Here is a 16,707-nt window from a genome sequence, read left to right on the forward strand (position 1 = left end):
GTATTTATACTTTGTAGACAAAGTGACTTTAGAAGATTGTAAAGTAAAAAAAAAAAAAGCAAAACGTAAGTAAAAAGAAAAAAAGATCGACTCAAACCATCAAGTGCGAAAATCAGCTTGATTCAATCTTGATGTTTTCGTTAAGTAGGAGTTTTTTTTATAGTTTTTCAACTTTAATAAAAATATAAAGTTTTGTTCTATTTAATCCTTCGGACTAAATAAAATTATAAAAGTCTAAAAGCATAAAGACGTTTATAAAACAAAGCCTGATTAATCCTAAGTTATAAGACATTCTGTAGCTGAAATAATTTAAATACGCTTATGAAAACTTTTTTTGTAAAAACTTAAAGTGTTTCAAGAAAACTTACACCATAAAATTTTAAAGCATCTGTTACTATATTTTGATTTATTTTGAAATAAATTTCAGTTTAAACTTAGTTTTACAAATCAAAACCAGTTTTTTTTATTTCATTTTAAGTCTCATTTTGATAGTTTGTTAATCTTATGAATCTAAAGTAGTTTTGTTTTACCGTTCTCTTGTTGCAAGTTATTTAAAAAGAAACGCTGTAAAATACTCAGATTTTTTAAAATACTTCTTTTGAAAATTATTAAACCAATATCAATTAACAGTTTTTTTTTGTTAATTATAACTTTAAAAATACATATTCTCAGAAAAAAAGTATGCTCATTAACTTGATGAATACACACGTTTTTTTTTAATTTAATTAATAGTTTTTTACAAAACTTGACTAGTAATACTAGATTTAAGATACTCTCTAAACTTTAAGTAGCTATAAAAGAAAACAGATACAACAGTTAAAAAAAAACTATAACACATTGTAAAATTAGCTAACAAGTTTAGTAAATTTTATTTTAATTGGCGACAAAATGTAATTTTGGTGTTCTATTGCAGTCAATTAATTATGCATTAGCTTTTAGAGTAGTCAAAGATTTTACCTGGTTTAGTGTTATGCTAACATTCGATCACTAAGAAAAGGATACTATGTAAATTTAATTACCTTTGATATTCTTGAAAGTTTTAGTTTGACAACCTTTGTGTTTAACGTTTTCCTTCGTTACTCTTGTCTGAAATTTTTAGACAAAACTACCTGTTTTTATTAATTTTTTACACAGTGTATACTATAATATCGAATTCAGAAAAATTCCTTGCAAAGTTTTTTCGATTTGAAAGAATCTGGTTTCATTAATTTAATTTAAAAAAATAAAGTCTGAAGTGACTAGAAGACTTTGAGTAAATTGTTCTAAATTCGACTAAAATTCGAATTCAAACTAAATTACGAAACTAATATCAGCCAGACAAACTAAATAAGGCTTTTTTAGTAATCTTAGCAAAATATAGATTTTACAATTTAAACCGTACGATCTAAAGTAGCTTAAAATGTCAAAATGTTCAGAGAGTTAAGAACGAAAAGCATTCTTTACTAAAGTTAAACTATAAAAATTTAACTATTTTTATCTAAGTATTTATTTTTCAGACGAGAATTTATCTAAAACTAATCATTAAATGGTCCTTTTTTTAAACTCTAACGAACTTTTAGTTGTAAAACATCAAGATCAACTGATTAAAAACAAATTAATTTTTGCCAAAGTGGTCATCTAGGTTCAATTTTAAATCAATAAAACTAATTCAAAGCTTCAAATTTACTGCAACTTATTTTTTACTGAATAATAAAACGTTTTAATTGTATAAAAGTTTAATTTTTTTAGAATATACACAGAAACTTTTTTCGTTTACTTGGTTTATAGCCAAATGTCAAAAACAGAAACAGAAAAGAACAGAATATTTATAACAGCTATTTTTCTTAGCTTGTTTTAGCTAAAAAGTAATCTCTCTAAATTTTGACGTTCTTTATGTTAAAAAAATATATTATGTTTAACTATAAATTATATCTATTTACAGCTGTAACTGTTTTTGAACAAATTTGGGCAGTTTCAAACAAGTAGAGTAAAAACAAGCCTGGTGACAGTTTTTATTTTTGAAACTGCATAAACGATTAAAAAAGTGCCTGAATAACCTTAATTTTGATTTTTACAATGGGAGCTATCTGTTGCCATCCGTTAAGTACAAATAGCAAAGAAAAACTTAATGTCACAACAATCAAGGGTGTCGACATGGCTTCCGAACTTTGTCAAAAAACTGGTTTCACCGTAGAAGAACTAAAAAAACATTTCAATGATTTCATGACTGTAAGCATACTTTTGTCAAATACTTTGTTTGCTTTTAAAGTATATACTTACTATCGTATATATAGCTTTGAATAAGGTTTAACATGCTAGTTTATTGCTTTTACAAACTTAAGATTTTAAATTAAGACACAGTTTATTATTTGGGTTTACAAAAATGTTTTTTTTGATTAAATGATAATAGTTATAATATACTTTTTATAATGTTTGAAATACAATGAAGAAACAAACAGTCTTTCAATAAATATTTTTACAGAGCAATAAATTGCATGTAGATTCAACTAAGCCTATTGAAAGCTTGAATAATTAATGTATTCTGGAAACTAATAAAATTTGATAATTCAACAAAAACAATTTTCGGATGCAATCTTGGAATTTTTATTTTTCAAAGCTTATCTAACTTTTATCAATCAATTAATTGAACTTTTCTAAGCTAGTGTCTGACTTTTTTTGACTGAATTTCTGTAAATTAAACTAATCGTTAGAGTAATAGCTTAAAGTGGTGGCTAAATTTGTAATAATATTTAGAACTATATACTTTGTAACACAGCCAGTTTTATAAACTCCGTCATTTTCTGAATTTCTCGACTTACTATAAATAATTTAAATCTCAATTCCAATGAATTATCACAGCCATCATACCATTTGAGTTTATTCGTATCAAACATAAGCAGTAAAAGTTCATATATTAATTCATTTTACTACAAACTTGGTAATTTATTCTAACGTATATAACAAATTGATACATATTTAAATAAAAAAAAGGTAGTAATTTGTACTTTTTTAACAAATATTTAATAGATATTAATAGTTTTTTTTAGGTATAAGCTTTGAAACAATACAATTATAATAAGTAGTATGTATAACTAAATTAAAAAACAGAACACATCAATTTCTGTTATTTTTACAAATACATTTCACTGTTCAATTAGTCTATATAAATAGCTTATTAACTAAAATAACTTCTAAAAAGTATGAATCAATTTTGTTTAGGACTATCCGGATGGAAGTGTAACAGTGGCTCAGTTTGCACAAGTTTACGTTAAGTTCTTTCCAGATGCAGGAATAAGCGGAAGTAAAAAACGAGCAGAGGAAGTTTTCAGACAATATGATCAAAATAATGACGGTAAATTATAATTGTTCATATTTTACTCACTGTTAAAAATAACAATAGTTTTTTTTCAGGGCTTTTTAAACTTAATTTTCTAAATCTGTTAGAATCACTAATTAGAAACATAAAAAACTACCTTTGGGTATTTTACGTATTACTTTACTTTAATTTTGTTTCGTATAAATTTTTTTACTAATTTACTAATTTTTTTTTAGATTTTTGTGACCATTTTTAAGTGATGGAAATTTTTATTTATTTAATGACAAACTTTATTCAAAGTTTTAAAATGTTTTTATTCGTATTGTAATTTTTTTTTTTTGGTTTTTAAGTTTTTGATTTATGAAAGATTTAAATTTAGACTTTTTTAAGTTTTGTCCATTTCTATAACTACTTACAAATTTCTTTATTTAAATTCTGTTGTACTTTGTTTAAAAGTCAAAAAACTTTTTCACATTTTTTTTCTTCTTTTAAAAAAAAGTTAATTTTCGTAACGTAGACTATATGCAATCATTTTAGGAACGATTGATTTTAGAGAATTCACGATAGCATTGAGCAAATTGTCACAAGGAACTATCAGACAGAAGCTTTCTCTTGCGTTCTTCTTGTACGACGAAAACTGTGACGGAGTACTGACGTTCGACGAAGTGCTTGGCATCGTTGAAGTAAGTGTCACATTGCAGTTCAAATCAGATAGCCTGTTAAATTAATTGTAAGTATTACAAGATTGATCAATTGTTTCGTTTTGGAAATAACAGTTTATGCAATTGAAAATGTTTACGCTATAATGTTTGAAAACAAACGCTTAAATTTAAAACTATCTCTAGCTTATTATATCGTTTAAATCATTTTATAGTGTTATTCTAAGGATTTTCCACTAAAGTTAATGTTATATGTAGGTTTGTAAAAAATAAGCAAATTGTATATTTGCGTTGTGAAACTTGTTTATATTTATATTTTCACTTTTTTATTCTAAAATTAAATAACAATTTATTAATTTAATGTACTTTGTTTTTAAACTACTTTATAAAATGCTGTAAACTTTAATACACAAGTTATGTAGATTTATGTAAACAGTTATACTTAGAATGTTTTAGTAAAAATTATAGAAACTAATAGAAGAATAGTTTTTTTTTATTGCTTTAACAGCATTAATTAATTTTTAAATCTTTGATAAAAACAACTTAGACAGATTGTATGAAAGAATGATAATAAATCGTATAATTTTTAGTTTACTTACTTTAATTTTAGTTCTTTTTTTCTTACAATTTCAGTTCCGATATATGTAGATTTATAATATCGACATTTTAAAACACTTATTGATTGTCGTTATGGAGCGTTACAGATTTTCGTACTTGAAAACCTGCTTATCGATATATTAGGTGTTTTAAATGAAACAATTATATTAATAAATATGTAAACATTCTATATTAGTATTTTATACTACTTAATTTAAGTATTTTGATAAATCTAGCATAATATTTTCAAATATTTTTATTAGTAAGTACTTATAGTAACTTGTATTCTATATGTAATAACTTTTACTTTAAAATAAAAATTAGTTAAAAATAGAATTTAGTTAAATATTTAATTTTATAAATAAAACTTGGTAATTTCAATCTAATGTTTTGAAACTAAATAGTAATTACTTTTGATAAAAAGTTAATAAGTTGTCATTATTAATTTGCTGCGAATACTTATAATATCAGTAAGATAACAGTCAACACATTTCACCTTCGCTAAACAGCATTGGTGAATAACATAAAAGCAAAAAAAGTTGAACAGCATCAAAATGAATAATTTATAGGTATTACAAAATTTTGCTGTTTTTGTTTTCCATCTTCCCATTTTCCTGATCTGGCCTCGGCCTTAGCGACTAGGCATTACATTATCTGTTCTTCACCTTTCTTGAGCTTTAAGCCTAGCTTTTGTGTGCCTTTGAAAAGTGCAACAAAAAGTCAAAAAGTTAGTCCTGCGTTTGCTAGATAAATCCCTTGCTGGACTATTGCACGTTTGGCGCGCAAGTAAGCAAAATAATCGATATTTCGGCGATAATGTCGTTTTCATTAGCAGGTGATTACTATCGTAAGTTTTTCGTAAAACTATGTCACATCACTTTTGTCTTATTAAAAAGTGGTTTATACTTGCAATTTTTTTGAGTTTTGCAGCAATTGTCTAATAATTTACCTAAATTAATAGTTAACAAAATTAACAAAAAAGTTAAAGATTTACTACTTTTATTTGGACGAACATTGTTTTTTTTAGTTTAAGGTCATGATAGTCACAATGATCCATTACTTAAGTATCAACTAAATTATATAAACACTTTTGACAGTATAAAGACAGAATTTTTTTAATGTGTTATAAGTTTAAACAGTGATTTGTTTTTATAGCATTTCCATAGTACTTTTTATTTTATATAAAACATACAGTGTAATTAAAATAAAACTTGTTTTATACAAAAGTCTCAACATGCTTAAATTTATAAATTAGAGTTAGCATTTAGATATTAAATAGTTAATTAGTTTTTATTAGGAGTAACACTAAAATAAGTATAAAAAAAGTCTTAAATATTACTTGGATTTAAATTCTTCATCATATAAAATTGTTATACGAGATACAAAATACACATTTAATTCAATGATCTATTTCAGGCTATGTATGCTGGTGATCAGAAGATTTTAGGGCGAAAAAAGAACGACAAACTTCCTCCACCAAATATTTTTGCTAAAAAATTGTTTGAAGAGCTAGATAAAAATGGAGACGGTATTTATTTACTTTTTGCTTAAATATTTTCATGAATATTTTCTAGTTACTTAGTGGCTGCGTTTATTCTTTTTTTTTTCGAATGCAAAAGTTATTATCTATCAAGTTCAGTGTAAACATTATTTTCAGCAAAAAAAAAGTTTTTAGTTTTTCTAGCTTTTTTATAGATAGTTTCAACTTAAAACTTCAATAAGTAATTATTAGACATTTATAAAATATAAGCAGTTTTAATTACGAAAGCTTCTTATGACAAAAAACGAAAGATACATTCTAGAAGTTATATACAAACTTTTTTAACTTTGTTAAACTGTAATCTTTTTTGTTTTGCTTTTTATCAAAATGAAAATGGTTTTTTTTTTTATTAACTTTAAGTTAACACTTTAAAATCTTAAAAAAAAAATAATAATTAATCATTCTATCAACTTTTGTTAAATATATAAGTTAGGATTTTGATAAATAATTGTTTATAACAAATTAATTTTAGATAGTTACTAATCTATCTAATCAGATACCATTTATATGATCAAACTGTTATTAAAAGAATATCATACTAATTAACATAAAGTATACTTTTTTGTTAAAAACAATTTTATCGTATTATAATTTCTACGGTTTTTTATACTAAAAAGTATATATTGTAAGAAATAAGTACTTTAAAAAAATGTATAAACATATTTTACATGATATTTATAACACTATCATAAAATTTAGGTCAAATAACCGAAGAAGAATTCGTAGATGTTGGACAGCACAATCAAACAGTAGCAGACTTATTACTTGCGAACATTAACGAAAACAATGACACGTAGAATTTCATTGACTTATAAACTACTTAAAACTTTAATTATTTTCTTAATTTACAATAAAAAATACAAGTATTTGTTTTGCTCTTAAGTTGTTTTTAAATTATTTATTTTATTTTTAAGGTTATAACGACAGCTCGTTTAGTTAAATTTCTGTAACTGTGTAAAAGTTGATACTATTTGATTTTGTATAAAATGTTATAAAAGTCATTAAATTATCTTAAACTTTTTTAACATAGATCCTATGTAATATTAATTAAAACTAAAAATATACTTTATAGATGCAGTTTACTATCTTTTTTTAGCAAAACCCTATTTATACTTTAACAATATCATTTCGTTTTCCTTTTTTTTAAACAACGTTAATATGGTTTTTTAGTTTAATAAAACATTTTCATTTTACGTTGTTAGAAAATATAAACTTAACTCAAAGTACAACCCCATAGAAAAAAAAACAGTCAAAAAACAAAAATGCATATTTAAATCGTTTGGAAAAAATTTCAACTAATGTGTTTTACCAATTATTACAACTTACCTTAATACACGATACGACAATACGGTTATTTTCTAATATTCAACAACTAAAGTATCATTAGTATTCAGTATAGAAAAACAAAGTAAAAATGTTTTACTCAATATTTTTGAAAAACTTTATACACAATCGCAAATTTTCAATTTATTGTTTTATTTTATTGTTAATTATTTATCGTCTTTCATAAGAATCAAATTATTTTAAATGCGTTTATAAACACAAAATTAAACTTCAAACGTTTGATAAAACTAAAAGGATACATATATTATTTAAAGTATTGTAAAAAAAACATAAAAAACGGTTGTTTTTAAACTAATTTATTTTCATATTCTATTAATTAACTTCATTTAGAATTTAATGACTATAAAAACGGTTGTTACTCTAGTACAGGTATATCATGAAAGTTATTTACATATTCTTTTAAAAAATACTAAAACTTCTGAGTTATACATATAAAATATTTTAAAATTCATTCTTTAAATTTTAAAACTTTTATGAATAAATGCTTGTGTAAATTAATAGAAAAAGAATTTACGAATTTATCTTAGCACAGTAGAAAAACATGTACATTAATAAAGTTCTACTTTATTAAAAATAAAGTATCAGATATAACTTTATATCATTAGTTTTTTTTATCTTCTATATACTAGTTTGTTCTTATATTTATCGTTATTCAATATGCTAAGTTTGTAAAAGTTTTTTTTTAATACCTTTTTTTTAATTATTGTTAAAGTTTTAAAGATCAGTTTTAGTACATGCAGTAAAGGGTCCGATGGTAATTTCAAAGTAATTCCCTTAATATTTGTGAGTAAGCAAAATATTTTTTTTTTTATACCCTTACCCCTAACCCACCTTACCCAAAATCATAAAAAAATTATCAAAAAAATATTTTTTTATTAACTTAAAATTTAAAAATTATGAATCATACTTTTTTTTGTTGAGTCATCAAGTATTAGGGGAACTAACTTAAATTACAACAAAACTCTGCAGTAAAACTTGATTAAATTCCTCTCTGAGACTAACAAAGTTTTACTAATTTCCTCTTTTAGTTATAATAAACAATGAACTTTACCGCAAGATCAACTACAGCATCCGAGACAATCCTACGACCGGTTTCGTCCTTATTAGGACTCATCAGGTAGGAATAGTCGCTTGTTTAAGATCACAATAGCGGTTTCTCGCGACTATTCCTGCCTGATGAGTCCTAATAAGGACGAAACCGGTCGTAGGATTGTCTCGGATGCTGTTGTTGTTGATCTTGCGGTAAAGTTCATTGTTTATTATCGATGGCATAAAACATCTCAACTTGTTGATGATGGCCGAAATAAATACTGGCTAAAACTGATCAAACGATCGCAGACTATAATCTCACAACAAGCTGACAATGTCTGATACGTTGAGCTGTGAATGATTAAGCTGTGTCATTTTTTCAACTTTATCCACAAACGGTCGCTTCAGTACATTGTACTTAAGCCCGCTTGTTTAAGATCACAATAGCGGTTTCTCGCGACTATTCCTGCCTGATGAGTCCTAATAAGGACGAAACCGGTCGTAGGATTGTCTCGGATGCTGTTGTTGTTGATCTTGCGGTAAAGTTCATTGTTTATTATAGATGGCATAAAACATCTCAACTTGTTGATGATGGCCGAAATAAATACTGGCTCTTTTAGTTATAAAAGTTTAAATAATACCAATTTGTGAAACTAACTGTATTAGTTTATCATAATATATAGTTCAATACGTATTGTTAGTCGTTCTCTACCGAAGAATCTAATTTTGACATAATGTAATCTAACATAGTCCTTACGATAGTTTTGTTGATTGTATATAATACGAGAGTACCAGATGTCTTGCCTAGTGGACAATGTATTGAACGTTGCACGGCAAAAGACAATGCTGACATCACTGATCATTACTAGCAAATGGTTAATTCATGCTTGCAATTATAAATCGTTTGTAGATTGAAGACTGTAGGTTCTTCGGTTGAGGCTGACTAATCAGTCCTAATCAGGACGAAACCGGTGTCAGTCTACCGAGGGCTTGTGGTCTGACTGATGATAGAATTAGTATTATAAGACCACAAGCTTTTTGTTGAACTTGAGTTTTGTCTCACGGCATACGAGAGTGCAGGCTTCTGCTCTGCGGACTTTTGCCGATTTTTTTGTCAAACATAGTCTTAGTTATTTTTCTTATACTATAATAAACAGGTATAAAAATAGTTTTATGTATAAAATTTTATTTTTGTTATAATGTTTAGATACTAATTTATCTCAACTGTATTTTATCTTTAGCTTTAAGTTAGGCGCATAAGTTATTCTGAATAAGATTTTAAGATAATTTTGTTGTTTGAAAATTAGTTTGAAAAATAAATTTTTGAAATAATAAATTCATTATTTCTTCTCCAGTAGTTGAGATCTCTCTATTCGTTTTCTTAAATCAAAACATATAATAAATTTGTTGTTTTAGATTATTTGTTGATATGAACTCATTTTATCAAATTTGTTTGTTATTACTTCTCATGTTTATTTTAAGGTTTAGTTTAACATTGGAGAGCCTGGATTTTTATTTAATTTAGTAGAAGTTTTTTTTTTATATTGCTGAAATCAAAATGTTTATATTAGGGATCGTCAAACTGCGGCCCTCAAAGTCAATATATGCGGCCGGCAAAGTACTTTTCAGCTAAAATTATACACTTTAAAGTAACTGTTGTATATGTATCGATTAGTAGTTTCTATCTTACAACATTAAATCAAAGTTTTTAAAAACTAATCAAGAAAAATTGTATATTTATATGCTTTCAAAATTATTTATTTCCTTTTAAATGCTTTTAATTAACCAGCCAGAGTCTCTTCTCTTCACCAGAAATAAACTGTTTCAATCTTTTTTTTGTTGTAAAGTTTTTAGAAATAAAATTAAAGTTTACACATATAACTTTTTTCCATAAATTATTTTATTTTAGTTCAAAATACATAGTTTATACTTTAGTTACAACTATAGTAAGTAACAAACTTTGTTACTTATTACTTACAAAGTTACTTATATCTGCATTTATAAGGAAACAAAACTTTAAAATCCATAAAGTGTTTTAAAAAGTACCTGATACAAATTTAACTTATCTACACCAAACAATTAAATTACCAAATCAAATTAATGGCATAAAGTTAATTTTATAGGCAAATTTATAAATTTTTCAAAAAACATAAAACTTTAATGTCAATTATTTTCCTTATCTTAAAAGCTATCTAAAAAAATTTATTTTTATTTTAGAGAACGCACCTTTGTCTAAAATTAAAAAAAAAAAACTTGGTTTGGGGTTTGAATTATTTCATGGGTCCCTCAAAAAATAAAGGTTTTTTTTTTTTCATTTATATGGTATTACAACCAAAAATAAATATTTTTATATTTTATTTTTTTCCCTTAGTTTGCATGTTATTTAAACTCCTAAATGTTTATTTTATAAATAATATTAATATCTTTTACGATTTGACCCCAAAGCAAAATTTGCCAAATCGCCAAAGATATTAATATTATTTATAAAATAAACATTTAGGAGTTTAAATAACATGCAAACTAAGGGAAAAAAATAAAAAATAAAATAAAAAAATATTTATTTTTGGTTGTATTACCATATAAATGAAAAAAAAAACCTTTATTTTTGGAGGGACCCCATAAAATAAAATTATTTTAAATTTTAATTATTTTAGTTTAATTAAATTTGTTGTAATTTACATTCTTATTATTTTTTTTCCTTTTATCATTTTTTATCTAGGAAATGGCCAAGGCGAATGATAGTGTAATATACATCATTTTGCTTTAGGGCCAAATCGTAAAAGATATTAATATTATTTATAAAATAAACATTTAGAGTTTAAATAACATGCAAACTAAAGGAAAAAAAAAAATAAAAAAAAATATATTTTTGGTTGTAATACCTTATAAATGAAAAAAAAAAAACCGTTATTTTTTGAGGGACCCCATTAAATAATTCAAACCCCAAACCAAGTTTTTTTTTGTTTAATTTTAGACAAATGTGCGTTCTCTAAAATAAAAATATTTTTTTTTAGATAGCTTTTAAGATAAGGAAAATAATTGACATTAAAGTTTCATGTTTTTTGAAAAATTTATAAATTTGCCTATAAAATTAACTTTATGCTCGTATCAAATTATGAGTGTGTCCAGTTATACAAAAATATCTTCAAAAAAAATATTCACAACAAAACTCAGTTTTTCAATTACCAAATAAAATTCAGTGTCCATTTATACAAAAATATATTTTAAGAAAAAAAAAAACTTATTCTCAACAAAACTCACTTTTTTAATATGATTATAAGTTTTGAATGTTAGTATAAATTATTTAAAATTTGTAAGTTAAGCTTGCCTTAACTATCCAGTGGGAATTTTGTCTTAAATAGTGTTGTTATAAACAAGCTTGATCGATGTATAATTGTTTTTTTGAAGTTTTAAATAGCTAATAAAATATAATTTAAAATTAACTTGCTATATGGCAACGTGATCAAAAATTATAAATATCATTAAAATTGTAATTATTATTTTATTTAATAAGTTTAGAGAATTATAAAATAAATGTTGTCAGATTCCCCAGAATTCGTTTATCGTTGCAAAGGGTAGAGTTTGAGACTGATTTTTTTTTACAATAGATTAATGAAGTTAGGTTTGCTACAAAGTCAAGCTTGTTTGAGATTTTACAAAATATCTTGGCCAACTTATACAATTGAGAAATTTCAAAGGTTATTTTAAAAACACGTCATGTATAAAATTTTTTACATTTTACTAGTCTCAATCTAGTGTTAATGACATTAAAATATTTTTTTGTGAAAAATTTGTTTTTGTTTGACATTTGATGCTAGATTGTTATTAATATAGGGGTAGGGAGTACAACACATTTTTTTGTCATGTTGTAGAATTCAAATGAAACTATATGAATTGGATATGTTTTGGCTTCATTAAAAGAAGAATCTTAAAAAAAATTCAAAATCAAAATCACTTTTTTTTAATTTTGTCATATTTTTTACATAATTAGATGAGCTACTTGTTACTTTTTACTGCTTGATAAAACTCAAAGAAACTTAGAGATAAGCAATCAAAGTTAGATTGTTCAATTGGTTCTTTATGGGAGGCAGAAATTAAAAATCTATCTCATCCTTCAGTTTTTGAGAAATTGTTTAAAAATTTTTAGAGTAATCTTTGACAATTTATAAAAAATCTATAGAAAACAGATTTTTTAATTTTTGTAAATAAAAATACACAAAATAAGTAAAAAAATAATTTTTAATAGATTTTGTTCATAAATTTTTTTATGGTTTTTTTTTCATAAATCTATTTCGTACAAGTTGTTTGTAATATTGATAAGTACATTTCCTGAAAACTTGAATTAAATGTGATAGATTTTTAGTAAAAAAATTTTAATTCTGAATTGGCCTTGAAAATGTTTGCCTATATACTGTTGTATCGTATTTTTCTACTGAATTTGTTATATCTCAAAAATGAATATAAAGTCTTTTGTTCTATAAAGGGCATGGTATAATAAATACTCTAAGCTTTAGAATAAGAGCTAATGTAATTTTTGGTTATGGTTAACTTTAGATAAGCACCAATATCAAACTGAAATTTTAGTACACTTGATGTCTTATTTAATCATAATTTTAGGCTAAATATTATTTTTTATTACTAAATGAAGGAAATTAATCTTATGTATCATAAACTAATAAACTAAAATATTTAATTGCTTTTATTTAAAATATAAAGTGATTATATCAATACAATAATTTATATTGATTATTATATTGTAAAATAAAATTGATTAAATATTTTAGTTTATAATATATTAATTTAGTTCTTTCTATGTATTTATATATGTTGTTTAAAACAAAGCATCGTTTTTTAGCCTAAAATTATGGTTAAATAAGACATCAAATGTATTATATTTTCAGTTTGATGTTGGTGCTCACCTAAAGTTAACCATAACCTAATTTTTGTAAAAAATATTTTAAAACCACCTATGCCCTTGATTTTTAATACTAAATGATACAACGCAAATTATTTTTTTGAGCAGCAATTTTCATCTTTTATTATTTAGATTCTTCTTAATGAAGCCTAAACACATCCAATTAATATATTTTCATGTGTCCAACAAACATCACCAAGTACTCCCTACCCCTAATTAAGATGACTTTTTAAGTAATTTGATTCTAATACTTTTTTCAGGTTTACTACTTAAAATTTTCTTAAAAGCTAGTTAGATGTATCTCATATTGAAGTCTTTTTTGATACGTTTCTATAGTTAGCTGAATATTTGCAACCTTAAATTCATATTTGTATCCTAATGCACCAAACCTTAAGTTGAGGTTGTGTAGTTTTAATACTTTATATATGTGTTCTTGTAAGTCGTCTAAACCTTCAATTTGAATTAAAAAAAAGAAGCATTTCTGACGTCATAATTGACACCTGAAGACAAAAACCTGTAAAAACCGCCTAGTTACGTATTTACTAATGCAGTGCTTCTGAACTTTTTCCTAGTGGCAGAACCCTTTTCCAAAGTTCAACTTTTCCGCGGAACCCCTAATTTAATTTTACATAAAATGTTTAATACAGTATTTCCTGCAAAAAACAAAATAATTTCAGTGAAAAACAAATTTTTTAGCAAAACCATATCTTTGTTAGAAATCATACCAATTGTAATAGTATAAAGTCAAGTCAAACAAAAGTGCGCCAGAGGCAATAGTTCTTTTATGATTCTATAATAAACCAACAAAAACAAACATGATTAATTGCAACGTCATAAAAATCTTTCCTTGCATAATAAAAACAAAATGAGAGCCAAAAAACAATAACAAAACGAACATGAACCTAATCAAGTTCACAGATTACTGTAATAAACGGGTAAGATGCCTAACAAAAAATAAATAAAAAACATTTAGTGCAAAACTTGAACTTGTCTCTTAGCAACAAGCATGTCAATGCGCGGCTGGATTTTGGATAGACTGAGACTGAATTGCTCCTACATTGTTTGCTTTAGTGATAATACCAGTATTTTCTTGACTTCACTAAAAATAGAAATTCAAAAAATTTGTAAAAATTTGCGCAACCAAGACACCTATTAATAATGAATACCCATTAAAAGTCCTATGGCTAGATACACACTAAGCAGATCAATGAATGCTATAATTGTATATGTTTTCCATTTTATGTGTTCCATGTTTTTTGAAGTTTTATGGTTTATTTATTTTTTTTTTCTTTCAAATTTCTTTTTTTTTTCTTTCAAATATCTTTTTTTTTTTTTTTCAAATTTCTTTTTTAAATTTTAAAAGACTTCGCGGAACCCCTGAGAGGCGCCACGGAACCTCATTTCAGAAGCACTGTACTAAAACACCAAACCTTAAGTTAACGTTGTATAGTTTCAATACTGTATATATGTGTTCTTGTAAGTTGTCTAAACCTAAATTTAAAAAAAAAAACATTTTTGATGTCATAATCCGTCATAACTTTGTCAAAAAGTACAACCTGTCATATTACAAACAACCAACATAATAATTGAAAATGTTTGAATTGTAATAAACATCTTTAAAAAAAATGATGCTCAAAATATTTGGTCATATGACTTGATGCACGACAAACCTTTTGGTTATTGTGTTGCATATTACGGATACCTTTCAATGTCTTGTCCAGGAGTATAATCAACTTTATACTAATTTTTACTAAACATTTGTGTTTTTATCATTGCACATTTGCTTAACCAACTTTTAACATTGTTTAGTCGTGGTTATTTTGGATATAAAAAACATTAGTTTTAAGTCTCTCCACAAATTTACTAAATACATGAATGTTACTCTGTATTAGAGTTGCATGTTTTTATCTTATTTTTATTTAAACGACAATAAAACTTCTATTTTAGCATTTCTATGGTGTTTTTGTTGGTGTTTAAATAGAAATGAAAAATATACTGTACATTTGTATATAAAAAGCGCTGATTAACGTATACAAACATTTAAAATGTTGTTGATGTTTTATATTAGATTATTTCTAAATAAGTATAATATAAATAATACTCAGTCTGATTTGCTGAGTCAGTTATTTTTTACTCATTTATATCGTTATTCCTAATCTATGTAAACATATTGAAAAATAATAGAAAATAAATAAGTTTTAATAGTTAAACTTTAAAACAACAAAAATAATTTATTTTTGCTGACTCAGTTTTTAAATTTATATGCCAGATTTATGGTAGAAATGTTTAGTATTTTGCATAACGTAACCTGGAATTTGAGAAATTAAAAAAAAACCTGGAATTTTGAACAAAAATCACTTAAAAAACTGGAATTATAAACAATTTTTACATTTTAAGTAGAAAAATTTTGATTTGACACATAAAATCTACCATATAGATAAACATTTTTTGTTATCATCAACATTTTTTTGTTAACAAACACACATTTGAAGTAGCTATACAGTATCTTTTCAATATTTTTATACTATTTAACACAGTTTTTTTACCTTAAACTTAAGTTTCAAATAAAAAAATTTCCAAAACAAGTACTTTTAAAAACCTGGAAAAATTAAATAAACTTAGAGAAAATTTGCCAAAAGTCAGTGGCAACACTGTATAATGTAGTATTTCTAAATTTACTTAAAAAGGCTAAGTTTACATGATAGACACCTAGAACAACACAGAATATTTTGATTTTTTTTGAAATTCTCAGGATGACTCAATGTAGCTCAAAATATTATTTTTGAACTTCTGCTGACTCAGGATAGTTTTGTTTTTTTATATGAAAAATAGTTTTAAGATTTTTTCTATAATATCAGGGCAGTTTTTTTTTTTTAATTTTGAATTATATTTACTTAACTTAGTTGCATTTTTTTATTAACATATAACAATTTTAGTGAAGACCTTGAATTTTTAAGTTACAGAAAAAAAAGGTCACTCAGGACTTTTTTTAGTCTTTTAGGACAGTTTTTTTATTTAACTCAAAGAGTGGTATACATGTAATTTATTGAAAAGGGGAAGAAATCTCATACTTCCACAGACCTGGAAGAAAATTAGAAAATCTAAAATAATTGTATTAAGAAACCACACTGTTTTTTAACATTTTTTCAGTTTTTTGGTCAAATTAAATTAATTTAAATTTTGTTTTAATTTAAGGCTAGCTTGACGGGTTTTGTTCAGTAAGGCTTGCTTTTTACTTAGAATGTGGCAAGCCTGTATTTCCAACTCTAGTGATTACAAAATTAAATTAGCTGTATTTTTAATAATAAATGTAATAGCAGACACTAAT

The 16,707-nt window shown here is 24.8% G+C and overlaps 1 protein-coding gene across 1 annotated transcript; it reads left to right on the forward strand.

Annotated features, from left to right (window-relative positions):
* Positions 1 to 1,926: 1,926 nt before the first annotated feature.
* On the forward strand, positions 1,927 to 7,168 carry LOC145834773 (visinin-like protein 1). Its single transcript, XM_082942284.1, has 5 exons — positions 1,927 to 2,208; positions 3,199 to 3,331; positions 3,833 to 3,978; positions 5,968 to 6,079; positions 6,791 to 7,168. The coding sequence occupies exons 1-5, from the start codon at positions 2,056 to 2,058 to the stop codon at positions 6,886 to 6,888; spliced, it is 642 nt and encodes a 213-aa protein (XP_082798410.1). The 5' UTR covers positions 1,927 to 2,055; the 3' UTR covers positions 6,889 to 7,168.
* Positions 7,169 to 16,707: the final 9,539 nt, after the last annotated feature.

The sequence above is a fragment of the Thalia democratica genome, chromosome 4 (assembly GCF_965202585.1).
Source record: "Thalia democratica chromosome 4, ktThaDemo2.hap1.1, whole genome shotgun sequence".
In the NCBI taxonomy this organism is placed as follows: domain Eukaryota; kingdom Metazoa; phylum Chordata; class Thaliacea; order Salpida; family Salpidae; genus Thalia; species Thalia democratica.

Excerpts from the sequence above, each read along its gene's own strand:
- LOC145834773 (XM_082942284.1), top strand. The coding sequence starts at position 2,056 with ATGGGAGCTATCTGTTGCCATCCGTTAAGTACAAATAGCAAAGAAAAA. Across the intron at positions 2,209-3,198 it reads ATTTCAATGATTTCATGACT|GACTATCCGGATGGAAGTGT; the intron begins GTAAGCATACTT and ends AATTTTGTTTAG. Across the intron at positions 3,979-5,967 it reads AAGTGCTTGGCATCGTTGAA|GCTATGTATGCTGGTGATCA; the intron begins GTAAGTGTCACA and ends GATCTATTTCAG.